Raw genomic sequence first — 22663 nt, 5'->3', positions numbered from 1 at the left:
CTTCTTTTGTAGATGATGTCAAAAAATTGTTAAGGGAGTTAGATGTCATGAATTCTGTGATTGCTCAGCTGGCCGCAGAAGGTAACTCTGCATCCTCCATCTATCAATATTTCAAAAATGGGGAATGATTTATTTTTCACATCTTATTAAAGTACCGATTGAAAATAGTTTATGAAACACCAATTCTGTATTGTCATTAAACTCTCTCAAACTAAGATGGGCTCCAACCAAGGTAAGATCTGTGGAGCTTTGGTTTTCACAGCGTGGTTTAACATAATGGTTGAATAAGCCTTTACATACTTGTGTTATTTGTTTTTGATACACAGAGGAAGTAGTTATCCATGAGTTTGCTAGTCTTTGCCTAGCAAACATGTCTGCAGAGTATACCAGCAAAGTGCAAATATTTGAACAAGGTGGATTAGAGCCTCTCATCAGACTGCTAAGCAGCCCAGACCCGGACGTGAAGAAGAATTCTATCGAGTGCATTTACAACTTGGTCCAGGTGAGATTAATTTTTAACAATGAGTTTTGACAAAAGCTGGTTATAGAATTTATTTTCCCATTAAAAAAGGACAAAGCTTTAAAAAAAGGTCCAGTTTTAATTAAAATCACTCCTTCTCAGTACTATTTAGTAGTTATCATTCAGAGGAAAAATAATGGAAGTTTAGAGTCGATACCTTTCAGTTTTCACGTTTTGTAAGTAACTGTCCCCCATAAAAGGGCACTTTAAAAGAATAGAATGGGCTTGCAAATTAAGGCAGGATTATACTAGGTAAGTACTATTTCTTCCAAAACAGGAAATCTAATATTAGTGTTGAACTAGTTTTGACCTAGGCAGTAAACTGTTGATCTAATCTTGGTGATCCAATTGGTTGGTATCATCTGCCTTACGCAATGTACCAAGATTTTGGATTCAGCTTATTTGTTGGTGAAAAGTTGAGTTTTGCTGAACAGAACTCATCATTCACAGTTGCAAGATGCTACCTCGCTGTGATGCTTTCCTTCATAATGGAAGAAACACCCTACCCACCCTCCGCCCACAACCTGTCCTGTCCTCTGGCCCCTCCCCTCCAATCCCCAACCCAGCACACACACCCTCACACCCCCAGCAGGTCAGCTTGCTGCCACTTTGGACAGCCTTCTCTGCTTCTTTTCCTGTTCAGGTTCCTGAACAATTCCCACACACGTTTGATAAGCTTTAGATCAACTGGAAGTACAAGACACCATTTTAAATAGCCGTCAAGAGAATGTGAAAGAAGAGATATGGAAGCAAAGGTGAAGGAGGTTTCATTGAGAAGCAAAGTATCTAGACAAAATATATAGAAAAAGAGGACAAAGGCACTCATGCCAAAAGGCACCCAAAGCATGCAACCCTGGCCCTGGCATGTCCTTGCCACGTAGCTGGGCACCCACTGGTGTTACCTTTCCTCTTCCTGAAGAGCAAGTACAGCCATACCCCTTCTCTGGTGACTTTACTTCATCCTATAGGCCTAAATAATCCTGCAAACGTGTCTGTGTGTTTCATGCCAAGATTCCTCATTAAGTCTATTTCTCTATATTTTTTATCAAGTGGAAATGAAAAGACTTACCTCCACTATTCTTCATAACAGAAGGACTAGCTAATAACAGTGTATTCATTTCCTAAGGCTGCTGTAACAAAGTACAACAAACTGGCTAAAACAACAGGAACCTATTCCCTCACGGTTCTGGAGGCTGGACTTCTGACATCAAGGTGTCATCAGGGCCATGCTCCGTCTGGGACTCTGGGTAGAATCCTCCCTTACCTCTTCCCAGCTTCTGGTGGTGGCTGTGAATCCTTGGTGGTCCCTGGTTTGCAGCCTCATCACTGCAATCTCTCCCTCTGTCAGCTCTCTCGCCTCCTGTTATAAAGACACCAATCTTATATGGACACCAATAATTACCCACCCTACTCCCCCATGACCTTAGCTTAACTAATTACATCTGCAACGATCCCATTTCCAAATAAGGTCACATTTTGAGGTACTGAGGAGTAGGACTTCAAGATATTTTGTGGGGGGGTACAATTCAACCCATAGCAAGCAGCAACCTACAGTTTTTATGTCTGAAGGAAGCTGACTATGAGAGGCCAGTTGAAGGATAGACAGAGGGAAGATAAGCTGAAAGTGGGGTCTTTTCTGTCTTTAATTCTATTTTAAGTTTACCCTGTTTTGATTTAAAATGTCATGACTTAGTAGTCAGAGTTTGGGAGCTTTTCATGACTTTTTTGCTTTGTTTTCTCTGTCGCTCACCCCAACAACCCTCCCTCCACCACTCACCCAGGATTACAGGCACACCATGCAGTCCAGACTTGTCTGGACTCTAATGACCCCTTGCTCTTGTAAATGTCTTAAATTAAGGTTATGTGTCAGATGTAAATTTGCCTGCACAGGTCCTGCCAACAGCACTGCATGCAGATTAGCATTTTATAAACCATCCATCTGAATGACAATAATAAGGAATTGATACCGTCATTTCATTTTATCGACTACTATTTGAAACAGGGTATAGCGTGTGAAAAGAATTTCATTATGCATAGATTTTATTGTGATGCTGTTTGTAGTAAGAGGAATTTGCTGTATAATAAAAAAACAGTAGCTGCTGAGAAGTCATAGATCATGCCTATTTCCTATTATTGACAAGGTCTGTATAGTTAAAATGAATATTTTGGTGTTGTCAATCCAGGGTTTGCTTATATTTGTTTGTGAGTTATTTTGGAAGCAAATCCAGAATAAAAGATGGGAACATTATAACTTATAATGTTCTTTGTTAGAAAATAGAATCTCTCCATTCTTAAGACTGTATTTTGCTTTAAAAACCACTTATTTGAACATTTATATTTCCTGGCAGGATTTTCAGTGCCAAGCGACACTTCAAGAACTAAATGCAATCCCTCCTATATTAGATCTCTTGAAGTCAGAATATCCAATTATTCAGTTGTTGGCTCTCAAAACCTTAGATGTTATTACAAATGATAAGGAGTGCCGGGCAATGCTAAGAGACAGTCAAGGAGTGGACCACCTTATTAAGATCCTAGAAACTAAGGTACCTGTAACATTCATTCAACTCTCTATGAGGAGATGTATCTCTCCTAAGTGTTGTTATAAAATACAAACTATAGAATATTTTTTAAATGAAATTTTATTATATTTAAGCATGCTGCTAAGTAGAATGGACTAATTTGCTTATTGCTACATAGTTTACCAGCACAATTAAAGCAGACAATTGGTAGAGGGCATTCTAAAATAATTTCATTTTTTAAAATCTTCTGATTTAAGATTTTTAAATTTTTGTTAGTGATCTTATGTTTTCTTGAAACACCTAGAATTAGTCTTTTAACCTTTGTCTGCCCCAGTTTTCTCTAGGGTAATGCAAGAAGAGTCATTTACCACACATGATGGAGGGTAACCTGCTTTACTCAGTCTACTGATTTAAATATTAATTTCACCTAAAAAATGCCTTCACAGAAACATCTAGAATAATGTTTAACTAAATATCTGGATACTGTGGGCTAGCCAAGTTAAAACATAAATATTAACCATCACTAGTCAATCTGGCATATGTACACAGCTCCTAAATCATTAATCTCCAAATAAAGACAAAAACAAGATCATACTTCCACTTAACATGGTCCAGCTGTCCTGTGTACAACAAAACACACTGTCCCCTTCCCCACAGGAGGATGCAAAGTCCTTGGATGATGTTTCCTCTTCTCCTTGACATCCCATAATAAGATGTAAAATTAACCGTACTTAAATACCATATTGTAAAGGCAGTACATCTCATGTTGCCTGAGGGGATAAGAGAGAGAAGAAAAGGATATTTCATACACACACACGCACACACACACACACGCACATTCCTAACAAAATAAGGAAGCAATACTCATGAAAATTATAGTCCTCTTTTCTGTAACTGATCACATGGTTGTAGTTGGTATTTATAACTACCTTCTTCAGATACCCATTCCATATTCTGCTTGCCCTCAGCAAGCACCTCAGGTCATCTCGATTCTTTTTTTCTTGCGGTATGCGGGCCTCTCACTGTTGTGGCCTCTCCTGTTGCGGAGCACAGGCTCCGGACGCACAGGAGCCCGGCATGTGGGATCTTCCCAGACCGGGGCACGAACCCGTGTCCCCTGCATCGGCAGGCGGACTCTCAACCACTGCGCCACCAGGGAAGCCCCATCTTGATTCTTTACTCGATGTGGTGACCCAAACCTTCATTCCTGAAGAGCCTGGACCATTAGTAGTGGTACCCAGATTGGGTCATTATAGTTTTCCATCAACCTTAATCACAGGGTATGGTATTACTAAGAAATGCCATAAGGGACCCCCTGTATTCCAGGCATAGTCTTCCTCACCTCTGTTGTGGAGTAGCAGTCCAATTTCCCTTGGATAGGTGGGCTCAATCACCCCAATCAGCACGGTAACTCTCTTCTTTGCCTGTTGATTCAGAACCATGAGGCTCCCAAAGAGGCCAGGTGGCAGTCTTAGCTTTTAGTTCTGTGGACTCATTGTTGTGTCTCCTGGTGGAAGTATCGATCCCTTTGGATCTAAGATTTCTAGATCAGCAGAGCATAAGGTTACAGGTACAGGAAACAAAATTTTTGCTACTGAATTGCCATGGGTAATAGTGAGCGGTGCCACTCCCATATCCATTCCTTGGTTCCTGGGAGTAACAGCAACATACATTGGATGCTGTTCCAGAGAATATATAGCCCTGCAAGTTATTGCCACTTAGCTAGCACTGTCACTGTGTCTTGCATAGGCCATTCTATCAAGCCAGCTGCTGCAGGATGGTAGGGAACATGGGACGGCCAGTGATTTCTGTGACCATCTGCCCACTGCTGCATTTCTTTTGCTGTGAAGTGAGTTTCTTGATCAGAACCACTGCTGTGTAGAATACCACGGCAGTGGAGCATCTTTACTGTGATTTCTACCTTAAATTTCTAACTGTTCAGAAAAGGCTTCAGTTTTCCACTGCTATGGGGATTCTGGAGATTCCTCAGGCAAGAAAGCCACACACTCACAATACCTCCCTCTACCAATCGGAGATTTTAAGGAATATACTTTCTTTCAGCTTCTGCTTTTTCAAAAAATATTTTCTTTAGATTTTAAACTTGTCGGTAGAAGGCTGTTTGAGCAGCATCACTTGGATACCATTACTTGATGTTTCCAGCAACTATTTTTTATCTGTAAAACATTTTGGAGTAGGGGAAATGAGAAGAGATGGGACTAATGGTCAGGGAGAGAGATGTCACATTAATAAACAGAACTGTTTCCTTGGGCCTCTGTCACAACAAAATTAATTACATTATGTTCTGACTGATCTGAGTCCCTCTTGTAATAAAATTGGGAAAGTGTGGATTGCTTCTATTACAATTTTCTAAAGTTGTGTTTGCTTTTATTATTAGGAATTGAGTGACCTTCATATAGAAGCGCTTTCCGTGTTGGCCAATTGCCTTGAAGATATGGATACCATGGTGATGATTCAGCAGACAGGGGGTCTTAAGAAGCTCCTATCATTTGCAGAAAACTCTACAATTCCTGATATTCAAAAGAATGCAGCAAGAGCAATTACTAAAGCCGCTTATGATCGTATGTCTCATTTTGTATAAACTAAGCATACCTATTTCCTCCTGTAGTCTTGATTTCAATTAGTACTAACAAATGGTACAGCATTTGTCTGCTTTTAGATGGTCATTTGAGGATAGTGCTATACTTACTATTTAAGATCAAAATTCATCTCAATGCTAGTAAGTAAAAGTAGAAATTGCTTTGTCCAGGATTTAATAAACTCAATATGATTTAATTATAACCTATTTTTAAACAGTTAATTCCTAAATTAAGTTTTAAGCTTTTATTTCTCCTGATTTTGAAATTTTACAGAATGTATGCACTCTCTATAATCCCGAAAACATCATTTCAATAAATCCACATTTGGAATGATATCTATACAGTAATTTCGAGTTGCAGCTGGAGTCTAGCTATTCCATGTTATATAGCTGTGAAAAATAATATGCTCATACTATACACAAAATACAATTTTCATTTCACTGGCAAGCTATGTTGACATAAATCTGTAAAATATGGGAGATTAATTACATCATGAGCACTGAAGATAAAATTATAGTTTCAATTTATGTATATTTGGAGTATTTTATTTAATAAAAGATGTAATTTTATTTTCCCCCCTCCACATCACCCCTCTTATAAATGATGACAGCTTTGACTACTTTAAGTGATTTATATTCTAAACATATATACTCACATCTGTATATATGTCTATATTATGGGAAACATTTCCTTTTCAACCCATACTGGATTTCTTCAAAGTTTTAATGCAGTATGCCAAATTTCACCTCCCAGTACTAAGTCAATAGAGAGGGGCCTCGTGAGTTACATCATACAGGCCAAATCTAAAGACAGCCTGTAAAATTAATTTTGACAAAATTGCTTAATTCAGAATTCTCCCAAAAGGAACTTAGGCGTTGTCATTACCTGGTCAGTTCTGTTCTCCATCTATCCCAGGCCTTCTTAGTTATTTGAGACCAGATGAGAGGGCAATGGAAAGACATGAGCAATGTCAAACCTAAAATTTTTACGTATCTCAACTTCTCTTTGGGTTTCGGCCCCTCTTGTGATACAAGTTTTGTGAGTTTATTACCCATCACGCGATACAGTAGTGAAAAGAGCACGGGATGGAGAGCTCTTGCACTCTAGTTCTACTACTAATTACGCTACTGGCACTGCAGTGACCTAGGGTTGTGTCTGTGAGTGAGCTACAGCCTATCTGGATCTGTTTATGAATTCATTTATTAATGTTTATTAAGCCCCCAGTTTGTATGAACAAACCCAGGGCAGGCAAGTAAGCAGGCAGTCGCGATGCCGTGTTAAACGTGCCTGATGATGGGGGAACAGGATCCCCCAGGAGGTTCCACCTAACGCAGACTCGGGTCAGACAAGCCTTCCCGGAACAGGTGATTTACAGGCTCGGACCTAGAGGAGATGAGGGAAACTGGCTAGGCAAAGAAGGTCCTGGTGGGTCGGCGGGGCTCAGCAGTGCTCTGAGGAGAAGGGACAGTGTGTAGTGGCCAGAGAGGGGCAGAGCGTGGTGAGTTCCAGAGCTGAAAGTTTCCAGAATGGCCAGTGAATAGAGTGCAGCAGAAAACTGAGAGTCCAGGCCGGAGAAGTCGTGAGGCGCCACGTGCTAATGGGCATCACGGGCCAAGTTTAGGGGCTTTGGACTTTATTTTCATGGCAACAAAGCACCCCTCAAGTGACTTAGAGAGGGGAGGGAACCCTACAGATGTTCACTTTTTAGAGAAAGAGCACTCTTGCTGCAAAGTGGAGAAGAGATTAGACATGCACAGGACCAGTTGCAGGAAGACCGGGAAGGGGACTGCTGCGGTGATCGAGGTGAGAGGGGGGTCGTGAAGCAGAGCCGAGGTGGTCGTGATGGACTCAGAGGCGTCTGCAAGGAGACCCAGCAGCACGGTGCTTGAGGGTCCATATGGGTTTGTTGAATGACTCTGTGGGTTGGGGAAAGAAGAAGGTAATGCCAAGGACAAGGCCTTCTGGCTTGGACAGCCGGACGTAGAATGGTGCCACTCACAGAAATGGGGAACTCAAGAAGAAGGGCAGGTTTTGACTGAAGGAAAGGAGATGAGGTCTGTTCTTTTTTGAAAAATTGTAAAATACACATAGTATAAAATTCACCGACTTCACCATTTCTAAGCGTACAGTTCAGTGGTATTAAATACATTCATGTTGTGCTACCATCACCACCATCCAGCTGCAGGCCTCTTCGTCTCACAAGCCTAACCTCCTGTACCCATGAATAAATAACTCCCCCCTTCTCCCTCCCTGCAGTCCTTGGAAACCATTCTTTCTGTCTGTGTGAGTTTGACTACAAGTACTTATATAAGTGGAATCATACAATATTTGTCCTTTTGTGATTGGCTTATTTCACTGAACATAATGTCCTCAAGGTTCATTCATGTTGTAGCATGTGTCAGGATGTCCTTCCTTTTCGACTCTGAAAAATATGCCATTGTATAATTATATCACATTTGTTGATCCTTTCATCTGCTAATAGACACCTGGATTGCTTCCACCTTTTGGGTACAGTGAATAATGCTGCTATGAACACAGATGTACAAATATCTCTTTGGGCCCCCGCTTCCAATTCTTTTTTTGTGTGTGTGCTGTACGCGGGCCTCTCACTGCTGTGGCCTCTCCCGTTGTGGAGCACAGGCTCCGGACGCGCAGGCTCAGCAGCCACGGCTCACGGGCCCAGCCGCTCCGCGGCATGTGGGATCTTCCTGGACAGGGGCACGAACCCGTGTCCCCTGCACTGGCAGGCAGACTCCCAACCACTGCGCCACCAGGGAAGCCCCCACTTCCAATTCTTTAGGGTATACATCCAGAATTGGAATTGCTGAATCATACGGTAATTCTACGTTTACTAATTTGAGGAACTGCCATACTGTTTTCCATAGCAGCTACACCATTTTACATTCCCGTCAACAGGGCACAAGGGTTCCAATTTCTCCACATTCTTGCCAACACTTGGTATATTCTGTCTTTTTCTCTTTTTTTTTAATAGTAGCCATCCTAATGGGTGTGAAGTGGTATCTCTTTGTGTTTTGATTTGCATTTCCTTCATGGTTAGTGATGTTGAGCATCTTTTTCATGTGCTAAATAGCCATTTAAAAAATCTTCTTTGGGGGCTTCCCTGGTGGCGCAGTGGTTGAGAGTCTGCCTGCCAATGCAGAGGACACGGGTTCGTGTCCCGGTCCGGGAAGATCCCACATGCCGCGGAGCGGCTGGGCCCGTGAGCCATGGCCGCTGAGCCTGCGCGTCCAAAGCCTGTGCTCCGCAACGGGAGAGGCCACAACAGTGAGAGGCCCGCGTACTGCAAAAAAAAAAAAAAAAAACAAAACAAAACAAAAAAAAAAAATCTTCTTTGGAGAAATGCCTATTCAAATCCTTTGCCCATTTTTAAACTGGGTTTAAAATTTTTTTGTTATTGAATTGTAGGAGTTTTTATATTTTCTAGATATTCACTCCTTATCCGATATATGACTTGCAAATATTTTCTCCCATTCTGTGGGTTGCCTTTTTAACTCTATTGATTGTGTCTTTTGATGCACAGACATTTTAAACTTTGATGTAGTCCAGTTTATATTTTCTTAACTCCATTCATAAGTAGGTTTTAACAAATGTTGCTCCTTATACTGTTCCATATTCATTTATAACATTCTCTTTCTACTTTCCATCATCATAAAAGTTTTTTGTAGGCTAGGATTAGGGTTAGCATTGTCATTGCATGTCAAAAACACAGTTTTTGTGTTTTTGACATGCAATGAAAACACAATATTTGTCCTTTTGTGATTGGCTTATTTCACTGAACATAATGTCCTCAAGGTTCATTCATGTTGTAGCATGTGTCAGGATGTCCTTCCTTTTCGACTCTGAAAAATATGCCATTGTATAATTATATCACATTTGTTGATCCTTTCATCTGCTAATAGACACCTGGATTGCTTCCACCTTTTGTTTGAAACAAAACCACATAATATACACTCTTTAAGTTTTGTTTGCTGAGTAAAGTTTTAATATGCACCCCTAAATTAGTATGCCTTTGACCTGGCACCAGGAGGAGGAAGGTGTTAACTACCATATTGCCATGAGGTTTATGAACTGCATTAACATCTCAGCAGGAGCACAGGTGGCCCACTAGCAACTTCTGAGAATGGGTAAAGAAAAGCATCACTACATACAGATTTATTTTCAGATACAAAACCTCATGCTTTTAAATTTAGTGATACTGAACAAATGTTATTTTTAAAGGACATTATTCTATTAGTAGCATAATTACCTTGCCATCTTTACTTTCTGTGTAATTAACATGTAAATACTTCTCAGTGTAGCAATTCAATGAAGGTACTTGGTTAATATGTTAATTCATCTTTTAAATCCATTATAGCCATGCTGCAGTCAGCACTTTTGAGGTTTGGTGAACACAGCTGGATTTTGAGAACACTCCCAGCAGGGTTGAGAAACTAATTGCCCACAGTATTTAAATTAGTTTTTAAAAATTGTTCCAATAATTGTGTATACACTGTTTATTGTAACCATCACATACTCCAAAGTTAGTCTTTTCAAATTAATTCTTTTGGTCGATTTTCTTGATAGAATCCACTCAGAGTGTTCTGTTTAGTGAAGTTGATTGAGCATCATCTCGGAAGTCTTTTTTTTTTTTTTTTTTTTTTTTTTTGCGGTACGCAGGCCTCTCACTGTTGTGGCCTCTCCCGTTGCGAAGCACAGGCTCCGGATGCGCAGGCTCAGCGGCCATGGCCCACGGGCCCAGCCGCTCTGCGGCATGTGGGATCTTCCCGGACCGGGGCACGAACCCGTGTCCCCTGCACCGGCAGGCGCACTCTCAACCACTGCGCCACCAGGGAAGCCCATCTTGGAAGTCTTAATTATAAATCTGAGGATTTTAAGTCAGAGATTCTGAAAAAGTTTGAGATCTTGTTTATTCAGGGAAAACTAATAAGGACTACATATATTTTAAAACATTTTAGGGGCCATATACTTGAGATTTAAGTATTAATCGCAGCTTGTTAATGAAACAGTTATGGCCTGACTGAATTCCAGTTTTAAGTGAAACGAGCAGGGATTAAAATGATAGGATTATAGGACATGGTTCATGATTGCTTTAAGACGAATGAACAGAAGTGTTAGTGACTTAGCTTGTGCCAGTGATGGCCAGATTGCTCCGGCATACATCTGTGTATCAGAGGAACAAAGGCCAAAACAGTATTTGCAAAGGTGGTGACATCTGACCGTGATACCGCTTCTGTGAAAAAGGTAATTTTTAAAAATCATTGTTGAAAGAAGACAAAAATCAATAAAAGTGGAAACCTAGTTGCTATAATTTCTGAAGATATCTCTGGGAAAAAAAGTTAATTAAAATATGTACAAGTAGTGAATTATTTCCACATGTTGATGTAATCTAAGGTAGTATAAGCATTTTTTGCAGAGATCTTTATTCTAACAAAATATTCTTCTCTTGTATATCAACATCCTAAGAGCACATATCACATATTCTTCCATTTTAATCATTTACATTGACTTTATAAAGGTTAATTAATGAGAACCAAACCTATGACAAAATTTTCTTAGGAACTGTAAATAAATTAGCAAGGAATTATCTGTAAGCTGCTTCTTTTCCAACTTGTCTCTGGTTCTGTTATAGCATTAAAACTGAGTTCGGTTTAATATATATTTTTTCTAGTACATGCTTTTAATAAATAGTAATTTATTTAGAATTAACTGTAGAACACAAAACAAAAATTGTTTACTGTTCTAATTTAATTCAATGCAGTATTTGCTTTTGTATAGTGATGAGATTGTCATTTATTAAAAAATCAAACTGAATAGAGGAACATCGGGAACAAAAAGAACATTAAAAATACTTTGGTTTTGGTTTTAATTTAGTGTTTTATAGTGGGGTTAATATCATGGTATGTACTCAGAGTCATAACTTTGTTTTCAAACGGAACTGTGCTATGTTTATGTTATGTTTATGGCAACTTAGCAATTAAGTAATTATTATAGTTTTTGCTATGTCAGCATATATTGTAACAAGATAAAAGATGATCATAAATTCCTTAAGACTTGGGATCATATCAATACTTTATTACTCATTTTGACTTTCTCCTCCTCTTTGCTCTGCTCTTGAGCATCCAGCTCACAGGTTTGTGCGTCTTAGGCATTCTTCAAATATAGGGCTTTGTATTTAAAATAAACAGGTTTTTGTATTCAGTGAGAAGACAGCGCATGTGAACACAGCACCATGACAGGCACATGACTGATGTTAAATAAGTTCCTGCTAAGTCTGAAGCTTGCCTCTTTCTTATTACAGAATTTTCTCTGCCATAGTATTGATATCATGAGGGAATATGAAAAAAATGCAATGCCCATAATTCATTTTGCATAATCACTGTGTTCCAAAGGATAAATAGGTATATATTTTAGACTGACTAAAGCTAACAAATAGTTTGAATTCCTATCATATTTTGGATGCGGAAGTCTTTACACTTGCACAGTTTTTGCAGCAAAATTCTGACTTTTTTTTTTCTCCCTTTTGGTTTATGACAGCTGAAAACAGAAAACTTTTTCACGAACAAGAAGTTGAAAAATGCCTTGTAACCCTTTTGGGTTCTGAAAACGATGGAACTAAAATTGCCGCTTCCCAAGCTATTTCGGCAATGTGTGAGAATTCGGGCAGCAAAGAATTTTTCAATAATCAGGGTAAGCAAACTGGAAAAGGCCACTTTGAACATTTTTAGGTTGCCATATTCTAGTTCACATGGATGTCTGTAAAGTCACATTTTACCTTTCTTTTTCTGTAGGGATCCCACAGTTAATTCAGTTACTAAAAAGTGACAATGAAGAGGTAAGGGAAGCTTCGGCCTTTGCCCTGGCGAATCTGACCACTTGTAATCCCGCTAATGCAAAGTAAGTACAAAAAGACTCATTCAACGGGGACTTGTTTATGGGATATTTAACAGTCCAAGATGTGCTCATCGTAATCTCCTGGCTTTCAAGGCAGTTTACATATTCTTTCAGGTGCTTCTATGTTGAGTTATTTATTCTTCAGGAACCCTTATGAAAATAAGAGTCAGCAGATAAGCCTGTTTTCCAAAGACATTACAAAATCTTGAGGGTTTCTGGTCTTGCTGGGAAAATGTGCAGGCCATTCGATGCAGGTAACAGGCTAAATCTTGTAGAAGGTTCCAGAACAGAGAAAACTGGCTAATGTTGGAAATATTAAAGCCAGTCTACAAATATTGGTAAATCAAGAAAAAAATTTTAAAGAACCAATTTTAAAAGGACATAAACATTAGATAAATCGAGAAACATTTTAAAAGTCCATTGAAAACAACATATATGGGTATATACTTATGGAGAAGGGTTGAAAAGGAATGTCCTCCGTATTCCAAACACTGTGAAATGTAATTTATATTCATTTAAAAGTTTAATTGTCTAGATACTCCATCTACTAATGAGGAAACTGAAGCTCTGCAAGTTTCCCTAATTTTCCTGGGTACACATATTCATTCAAATAGATGAGCTAGAAATTAAAGCCAGATCTGTTAGATCCCAAAGCCTTACTATTTCCTCTACAGAAGATACAGTTGCCTTATAAAACAGAATTTTCAGAAGGCAACTTTCATAAATAAAATGATTATTGCCATTTGCGATAACATGGATGGGCCCTGAAGATATACTGAGTGAAGTAAGTCAGATGAAGAAAGACAAATATTCTATGATTTCACTCTTATGTGGAATATAAAAAACAAACCAACAAAATAAACGAACAAGCCCAATCAAACAAAAACAAATGTATCAATACAAAGAACAGAGTAGTGATTACCACAGGGGAAGGGGTGGGGTGGTGGGGCGTGGGAGTGGGAAATGGGTAAAGGGGATCAACTGTATGGTAACGGATGGAAACTAAATTTTTGGTGGTGAGCACACCATAGTGTATACAGAAGTAGAAATATAATGTACATATGAACTTACATAATGTTATAGGCCAATGTAAGCTCAATAAAAAGTAAATCTAAATAAATAAAGAAGAGTAAAAAAAATTTTATTTACCTTCCCTAAATATGGTATGAGTATTAGTCAGGGTTCTCTAGAGAAACACAACCAATAGGAGATATATATATGAGATTTATTATAGGGATTGGCTCATGAGCTTATGAAGGCTGAGAAGTCCCACGATCTGCTGTCTGTGACGTGGAGAACAAGGTTGTAAAGGTCAGTCCCAGTGTGAGAACCTGGGGCACTGATGTCCAAGGAAAGGAGAAGATGGCTGTCCCGTCTCAAGCAGAGAGCAAATTTACCCTTCCTCCTCTGTTCTGTACAGTTCCTCAGTGGATTGGATGATGCCCACCCACGTTGATAAGAGGGATCTTTATTCAGTCTGCGGATTCAAATGCTGACCTCTTCCAGAAACACCCTCACAGACACACTCGTAAATAATGTTTCATCATTATTGACTGGGCATCCCTTAGCCCAGTCAAGGTGACACATAAAATTAACCATCTCAGTACGTTAGTTTTTAACACTCATTTATTATTGTTTTGTGGCATTGTGCCTAAAATTACCCCTTTCTTACTTGAAATAAATCCTCCTCCATCCCCATCATATAGTTCATCTGTCTCTTACCCTTTCTTTTTCTATACTCCCACACAAATATTTTATAAGACCTTAATGGAATGACTAAAAATCTAACAATGTCCAATAAAAACGCAGCTGAAATGCATAAGCATCAAAACAAAATTATGTTCCTTTAACAGCTACAACCTTTGACATGATAATTTCCTAAATTCAGGGCCATCATCATCTGTATGAAAGCACACACATTTCTAGAATATTGGGTCACAGTAAGTAGCAATTTGAAAACAACATATTCAGTGATTTTTACAGTGTAGTCATGCCAGTGAAAAAATCTTATGACACAAAAACACTTCTATCTCCAGTGCATTTAGATTTATATATTACCTAACACACTCTAAAAGGCCTCCAGTGTACACAGCCCTCTTGATTTGATGTGAGTTTGCCTGGCTTATGTCGTTTTATATAAAATCATAGAAAATTAGGATGGCAAGTAGTTCTAAAAGAAGCTGCCTTCAGATCTTTTCTCTCAATTACCTATTTATGAGATTTTTGTCTTCTGCCAGTATAGTTCCATTTTGTCAACACAGGGAGGCCAATTAGGGCTAAATGTTGCCTGACTTCTCCTCTATGACAATCAACCTTATTTTTGTAATTCAATTTTTTATAAATTTTAATTGCTGTTATTTCTTTAACCTATTATGTACCCGTACATTGTGATTTCTTTTTTCCAACTTACGTTTGGTGAGGGAAGTGGGACATGAATAAAAGTGTTCTATGGATTTTTTTTGAGGTCTGTATAGCTTTTACTTTGGAATTTTTGAGCTAAAAGATACTGAAAATTAATGGTTTTGAGAAGGAAATGGAGTCAGATTTGACCTGTTTGTGCCAAATGCTGAAAACTGGGGTTGAAAAAGATTTTATAGTCAATCAAAAGGAATGAACACAAACAAGCCCCATTGTCGATCCTTCTAGGGTGGTACTTACTGAAGCCAACCACAGCAGAAGAGACAACAAAGATGACTGGTTATTTGTAGTAAAAAAATGTTTCCTACTCAGATCATTTTTAAAAGATTATCTTAAACTCGGCACTGGTGAGTGTTTCCAGCATCGATTTTTAGAAGCAGTCCATTTCATCAGCTTTCCTAGCAAAGTGCTAGCTGTAGGAGCAAGGCTGAGTCCCTGCCTCTGCTGCTGGGGGGCTGGAGCTGAGGGTTAGAAATAGTTAGAAAGTTGCTTTTCCACCACACCTAAGTAGTAAGAGAAGAAGGCAAAAACCCAGAGCTATTGTCTTCCAGGTGCATTTGGTAGCTGTTTGGATACCTGATAACTGCTAGCCTTTTTCTTTTTTTTTTTTTTATTAATGCAGTTAAGCCCTGAGAATTCTAATTTTGTTTGTTCAAATGTAACCCCTTCCCCTATACTTCTATCTCAAGTGCCTAAAATGGATTTCTAATTCTTACACTCAGGGTACCTTCTGGAGCTGGAGACTCATTTCATGAACTGAGTAATAACTGGCATGTTATGATAACATATAATGCTGGTATAATTTCCTTTGTGTAACTGAGTTTTGCTTGGAAAGTTGTGGGTAAATCAGGATATTCTGAAGTAAAGAAAGTAATCAACCAGAGGAAAGAGGAACATACTTTGCTGTGACTCTCTTTGCAAAACTGGCAAATGCTTTTTTAAGTCAAAGTATTTTTATAATCTAAAAACAGAATTTTATAATATACGTAAAATAATTTATAATCTAAAATACATGGATTCAGATTTGCACTCTTGCAAGAGAAAACACACCCAAATGTAATAAAATAGAATGATGAGAAATTTGGTAGCAATGATAAATAAATAACCAGGTCATCCATACCCCTTTGTGGAAGATTTTCAACTTGAATTATAAGTATCTCTTTAATTGGTACCAAAAGATCTTGCCTAATTGTTATTTTCTGCGAATGAGGCTTCCTAGATAAAGTCTTCTAGACACTTGAAAATTTACTTCTATAATCAACAAAGCTTTTAAAAATTTGTAATGAGTTTGAATCAAAACTTTGGGGGGGTGGGGTATGGTTATCATTTTGAGTAAGTGGCTATCGTACGCTCCACAGTGGTGTCGTCAGGGCCCCTTAGGGAAGGTGGGTGCTTGCCTCCTCTCTGAGGATAGCCTCTAGGTGGGGTGCCTTTGGGGTTGGTGCATTTTATTGACTCCTACTGGCGGGCTGTCAGTGTTAATATTCACTGCTGTCTGTAGATCTGATTGGCAGGCACAACCCTGCCGAGGCTCTCTTCGGATCCCTTCCTTTCAGTCAGTGAACAGCTTGGATACCAGGTAACCAAGCTTTATCAAAGTTTACATAAAAGCAGTAAGGGAGGACCCGAGGCCACTGCTCTAAGGGGTGTTTTGGTCTTCACAGGCCATTTCTTTCTTCCTTTCTTTTTTTTCTGATAGTTCTCACGTGTGTTCTGGATATGTGAAGTCTCCAGGTATTGAGTTATGGATAAGTGAAATTGTAGTTTAAAAAATAATTTAACAAACACAAATCCCTTTACTTACAAACAAGCCAATGTCAGAGAGTAAAATGACGAAGCGTAAAATAGATATATTCTGAGTGTACATTCACCTCCCAGAAGTGTTTTGCTTTAGGCCTTTTGTATGACCATCCTCTCTGCGTGGAATGTTCTTCTACTCCAGGATGCCCACCGCTCAGTCCCTCACCCCCTCAGGTCTGCCCAAATGTGGTGACCACCATGGTTACAACTGTACCACCCACACACATACTCCATCCTCCTTTCCTACTGCCCTTTTCTCATAACTCTTATCATTTTCTTACATACCATACAGCTCACTCATTATGTTCTCTGACCAGCACCCAACACCTTTGTCTGTTTAATTCACTGACACACACCAAGCATCTAGAATTGTGCCCATCCCATAGCAGGCTTTCGGGGGGGAAATACAACCAAAAGGAAAAGGACAGTGAAAAACAGAAGGTCTATCTGACAATGCCCATAACTTGAAACAGAAAGTGATCATCTGTATTGTGGTGTTTGTTTGTTTTCACATAATTTGGATCACAAAGTGGAGAGCAACTTAGCTCTAAGAGTCTTCTAGCCATACTTTTCGTTCTTTATTATCTGCAGAAAAACGTTACTCAAAGTGGACAAAAGGCAATGAATAAGAATAAAAATAACTATTTGAGGGTATAGGAAAAGAGGACAAGAATAGCCAGATTCACTTATTTAAAGTGACTGGGAGAAAACAAGTAATATCATTTTTAAGTGAATAAGTAAAAAGTGAGGTTAAAACAACCCCCATAGAAAGAGATAAAAAAGGAAACCAAGAAGCAATAATGAATCTTAAATAAAAATGTACTCCACTTAGTTAATTTGGACACCATTATCTTTTTTGGTTCACTGTTAATCTTTCTGACAGTTCTCAATTTATAATACTTTTTGGAAAGGAGAAAGTTGTTCGCTTTTGAAAGAAGTACTATTTCAGCTAAATTTCATGTTATATTTACTTTGTACTCTTTTATCCAAGTAGTCATATCAAAGTTTTATATTATTTATGCAAGTACTGAGAGAATTTATTCTTGGTTCACATTTTCTGAGGGGCAGAGTCTACATATTATAAGAATATTTTACACTATTAATTTATAACATCACTGCCATCTGTTGGATCTGATCAGAATTAGAGTTTTTAAGTTATTCCAAGAATGAAAAGAGTTCAATGCTTTTCATTTCCCAATGTGAACACTAAATTTTGGCTATTGGTAAACAATGAAAAGATTAGAAAATAGTACGATTGTTGACTAGGTATTTTTCAAAACATACAATTATTTTAAGAAATAAAACACAGTGAATAAAATTAAATTATAAAAAGTAATAACTACAATTGATATGTATACACTACTATATATAAAATAGATAACTAATGAGAACCTACTGTATAGCACAGAGAACTCTACTCAATGCTTTGTGGTGACCTAAATGGGAAGGAAATCCAAAAAAGAGTGGATATATGTATACGTATAACTGATTCACTTTGCTGAACAACAGAAACTAACACAACATTGTAAAGCAACTATACACCAATAAAAATTAATAAAGAAAAAAGAAGTGGTATATATATATATAATGGAATACTACTCAGCCATAAAAAAGAATGAAATTTTGCCATTTGCAGCAACATGCATGGACTTGGAGGGCATTATGCTAAGTGAAATAAGTCAGAGAGAGAAAGACAAATACTGTATGAGATCACTCATATGTGGAATCTAAAAAATACAACAGGCTAGTGAATAAAACAGAAAACAAGCAGAGTTAAGCAGATTGAGGGAGGAACCAAGATGGCGGAGTAGAAGGACGTGCTCTCACCCCCTCTTGTGAGAACACCAGAATCACAACTAGCTGCTGGACAATCATCAACAGGAAGACACTGGAACTCACCACAAAAGATACCCCACATCCAAAGACAAAGGAGAAGCCGCAATGAGATGGTAGGAGGGGCACAATCACAGTAAAATCAAATCCCGTAACTGCTGGATGGTTAACTCACAAACTGGAGAATACTTATACAACAAAAGTCCACCCACTGGAGTGAAGGTTCTGAGCCCCATGTCAGGCTTCCCAACCTGGGGGTCCAGCAACGGGAGAAGAATTACTAGAGAATCAGAGTTTGAAGCCTAGTAGGATTTGACTGCAGGACTTCGACAGGACCTGGAAAAACAGAGACTCCACACTTGGAGGGCACACACAAAGTAGTATGCGTATCGGGACCCAGGGGAAGGAGCAGTGACCCCAAAGGAGACTGAACCAGACCTACCTGCTAGTGTTGGAGGGACTCCTGCAGAGGCAGGGGGTGGCTGTGGCTCACTGTGGGGACAAGGACACTGGCAGCAGAAGTTCTGGTAAGTACTCCTTGCCATGAGCCCTCCCAGAGTCTGTCATTAGCTCCACCAAAGTGTCCAGGTAGGCTCCAGTGTTGGGTCGCCTCAGGCCAAACAACCAACAGGGAGGGAACCCAGGCCCACCCATCAGGAGACAAGTGAATTATAGTTTTATTGAGCTCTTCCCACCAGAGCAACAGTCAGTTCTACCCACCACCAGGCCCTCCCATCAGGAAACTTACACAAGCCTCTTAGGTAGCCTCATCCACCAGAAGGCAGACAGCAGAAGCACGAAGAACTACAATCCTGCAGCCTGTGGAACAAAAACCACATTCACAGAAAGATAGACAAGATGAAAAGGCACAGAGCTATGTACCAGATGAAGGAACAAGATAAAACCCCAAAAAAACAACTAAATGAAGTGGAGATAGGCAGCCTTCCAGAAAAAGAATTCAGAATAATGATAGTGAAAATGATCCAGGACCTCGGAAAAAGAATGGAGGCAAAGATTGAGAAGATGCAAGAAATGTTTAACAAAGACCTAGAAGAATAAAAGGACAAACAAACAGAGATGAACAATATAATAACTGAAATGAAAACTACACTAGAAGGAATCAATAGCAGAATAACTGAGGCAGAAGAACTGATAAGTGACCTGGAAGACAGAATGGTGGAATTCACTGCTGTGGAAAAGAATAAAGAAAAAAGAATGAAAAGAAATGAATACAGCCTAAGAGACCTCTGGGACAACATTAAACGCAACAACATTCACATTGTAGGGGTCCCAGAAGGAGAAGAGAGAGAGAAAGGACCCGAGAAAATATTTGAAGAGATTACAGTCGAATATTTCCCTAACATGGGAAAGGAAATAGCCACCCAAGTCCAGGAAGCGCAGCGAGTCCCATACAGGATACACCCAAGGAGAAACACACCAAGACACATAGTAAACAAATTGGCAAAAATTAAAGACACACAAAAATTATTGAAAGCAGCAAGGGAAAAATGACAAATAACATACAAGGGAACTCCCATCAGGTTAACAGCTGATTTCTCAGCAGAAACTCTACAAGCCAGAAGGGAGTGGCATGATATACTTAAAGTGATGAAAGGGAAGAACCTACAACCAAGATTACTCTACCTGGCAAGGATCTCATTCAGATTTGACGGAGAAATCAAAAGCCTTACAGACAAGCAAAAGCTAAGAGAATTCAGCACCACCAAACCATCTCTACAACAAATGCTAAAGGAACTTCTCTAAGTGGGAAACACAAGAGAAGAAAAGGACCTACAAAAACAAACCCAAAACGATTAAGAATATGGTCATAGGAACATACATATCTATAATTACCTTAAACGTGAATGGATTAAATGCTCCAACCAAAAGACACAGGCTTGCTGAATGGATACAAAAACAAGTCCCATATATATGCTGTCTACAAGAGACCCACTTCAGACCTAGAGACACATACAGACTGAAAGTGAGAGGATGGAAAAAGATATTCCATGCAAATGGAAATCAAAAGAAACCTGGAGTAGCAATACTCATATCAGATAAAATAGACTTGAAAATAAAGAATGTTACAAGAGGGCCTCCCTGGTGGCGCAGTGGTTGAGAGTCCGCCTGCCGATGCAGGGCACGTGGGTTCGTGCCCTGATCTGGGAGGATCGCACATGCCGCGGAGGGGCTGGGCCCGTGAGCCATAGCCGCTGAACCTGCGCGTCCGGAGCCTGTGCTCTGCAACGGTAGAGGCCACAACACTGAGAGGACCGCGTACCGCAAAAAAAAAAAAAAAAAAAAATGTTACAAGAGACAAGGAAGGACACTACATAATGATTAAGGGATCAATCCAAGAAGAAGATATAGCAATTATAAATACATATGCACCCAACACAGGAGCACCTCAATACATAAGGCAATGCTAACAGCTATAAAAGAGGAAATCGACAGTAACACAATAATAGTGGGGGACTTCAACACCTCACTTACACCAACAGACAGATCATCCAAAATGAAAAAAAATAAGGAAACAGAAGCTTTAAATGACACAATAGACCAGATAGATTTAATTGATATTTATAGGACATTGCATCCAAAAACAGCAGATTACACTTTCTTCTCAAGTGTGTACAGAACATTCTCCAGGATAGATCACATCTTGGGTCACATATCAAGCCTCAGTAAATTTAAGAAAAGTGAAATCATATCAAGCATCTTTTCTGACCGCAACACTATGAGATGAGAAATGAATTACAGGGAAAAAAACATAAAATACACAAACACATGGAGGCTAAACAATACATTACTAAATAACCAAGAGATCACTGAAGAAATCAAAGAGGAAATCAAAAAATACCTAGAGACAAATGACAATGAAAACACGATGATCCAAAACCTATGGGATGCAGCAAAAGCAGTTCTAAGAGGGAAGTTTATAGCTATACAAGCCTACCTCAAGAAACAAGAAAAATCTCAAATAAACAATCTAACCTTACACCTGAAGGACCTAGAGAAAGAAGAATAAACAAACCCCAAAGTTAGCAGAAGGAAAGGAATCATAAAGATCAGAGCAGAAATAAATAAAATAGAAACAAAGAAAACAATAGCAAAGATCAATAAAACTAAAAGCTGGTTCTTTGAGAAGATAAATAAAATTGATAAACCATTAGCCAGACTCATCAAGAAAAAGAGGGAGAGGACTCAAATCAATAAAATTAGAAAAGAAAAAGGAGAAGTTACAACAGACACTGCAGAAATACAAAGCATCCTAAGAGACTACTACAAGCAACTCTATGCCAATAAAATGGACAACCTGGAAGAAATGGACAAAATCTTAGAAAGGTATAACCTTCCAAGACTGAACCAGGAAGAAATAGAAAATATGAACAGACCAATCACAAGTAATGAAATTGAAACTGTGATTAAAAATCTTCCAACAGGGCTTCCCTGGTGGCGCAGTGGTTGAGAGTCCGCCGCCGATGCAGGGGACACTGGTTCATGCCCCGGTCCAGGAATATCCCACATGCCGCAGCGCGGCTGGGGGCCCGTGAGCCATGGCTGCTGAGCCTGTGTGTCCAGAGCCTGTGCTCCTCAACGGGAGAGGCCACAACAGTGAGAGGCCTGCATACCGCAAAAAAAAAAAAAGAAAAAGAAAAAAAAAAAGAAAAACTCTTCCAACAAACAAAAGTCCAGGACCAGATGGCTTCACAGGTGAATTCTATCAAACTTTTAGAGAAGAATGAACACCCATCCTTCTCAAAGTCTTCCAAAAAATTGCAGAGGAAGGAACACTCCCAAACTCATTCTATGAGGCCACCATCACCCTGATACCAAAACCAGACAAAGATACAACAAAAAAAGAAAATTACAGACAAATATCACTGATGAATATAGATGCAAAAATCCTCAACAAAATACTAGCAAACAGAACCAACGACAGATTAAAAGGATCATACACCATGATCAAGTAGGATTTATCCCAGGGATGCAAGGATTCTTCAATTTACGCAAAGTAATCAATGTGATACACCATATTAACAAACTGAAGAATAAAAACCATA

General features: G+C 39.1%; 1 protein-coding gene across 1 annotated transcript in view; it reads left to right on the top strand.

Moving 5' to 3' along the window:
- Positions 1-22663, top strand: part of ARMC3 (armadillo repeat containing 3) — a 95379-nt gene that overhangs the window by 30381 nt on the left and 42335 nt on the right. Inside the window, exons 5-10 of the mRNA XM_032623209.1 lie at positions 13-81; positions 327-502; positions 2869-3063; positions 5435-5618; positions 12192-12344; positions 12446-12551. Of these exons, the coding sequence (XP_032479100.1) occupies positions 13-81; positions 327-502; positions 2869-3063; positions 5435-5618; positions 12192-12344; positions 12446-12551 (883 nt within the window). The remainder of the gene's footprint in view (positions 1-12; positions 82-326; positions 503-2868; positions 3064-5434; positions 5619-12191; positions 12345-12445; positions 12552-22663) is intronic.

Source organism: Phocoena sinus, chromosome 2 (genome assembly GCF_008692025.1).
Source record: "Phocoena sinus isolate mPhoSin1 chromosome 2, mPhoSin1.pri, whole genome shotgun sequence".
NCBI lineage: Eukaryota > Metazoa > Chordata > Mammalia > Artiodactyla > Phocoenidae > Phocoena > Phocoena sinus.
The sequence above is the reverse complement of the archived record's forward strand: the minus strand, read 5'-3'. Positions and strand labels throughout refer to the sequence as shown.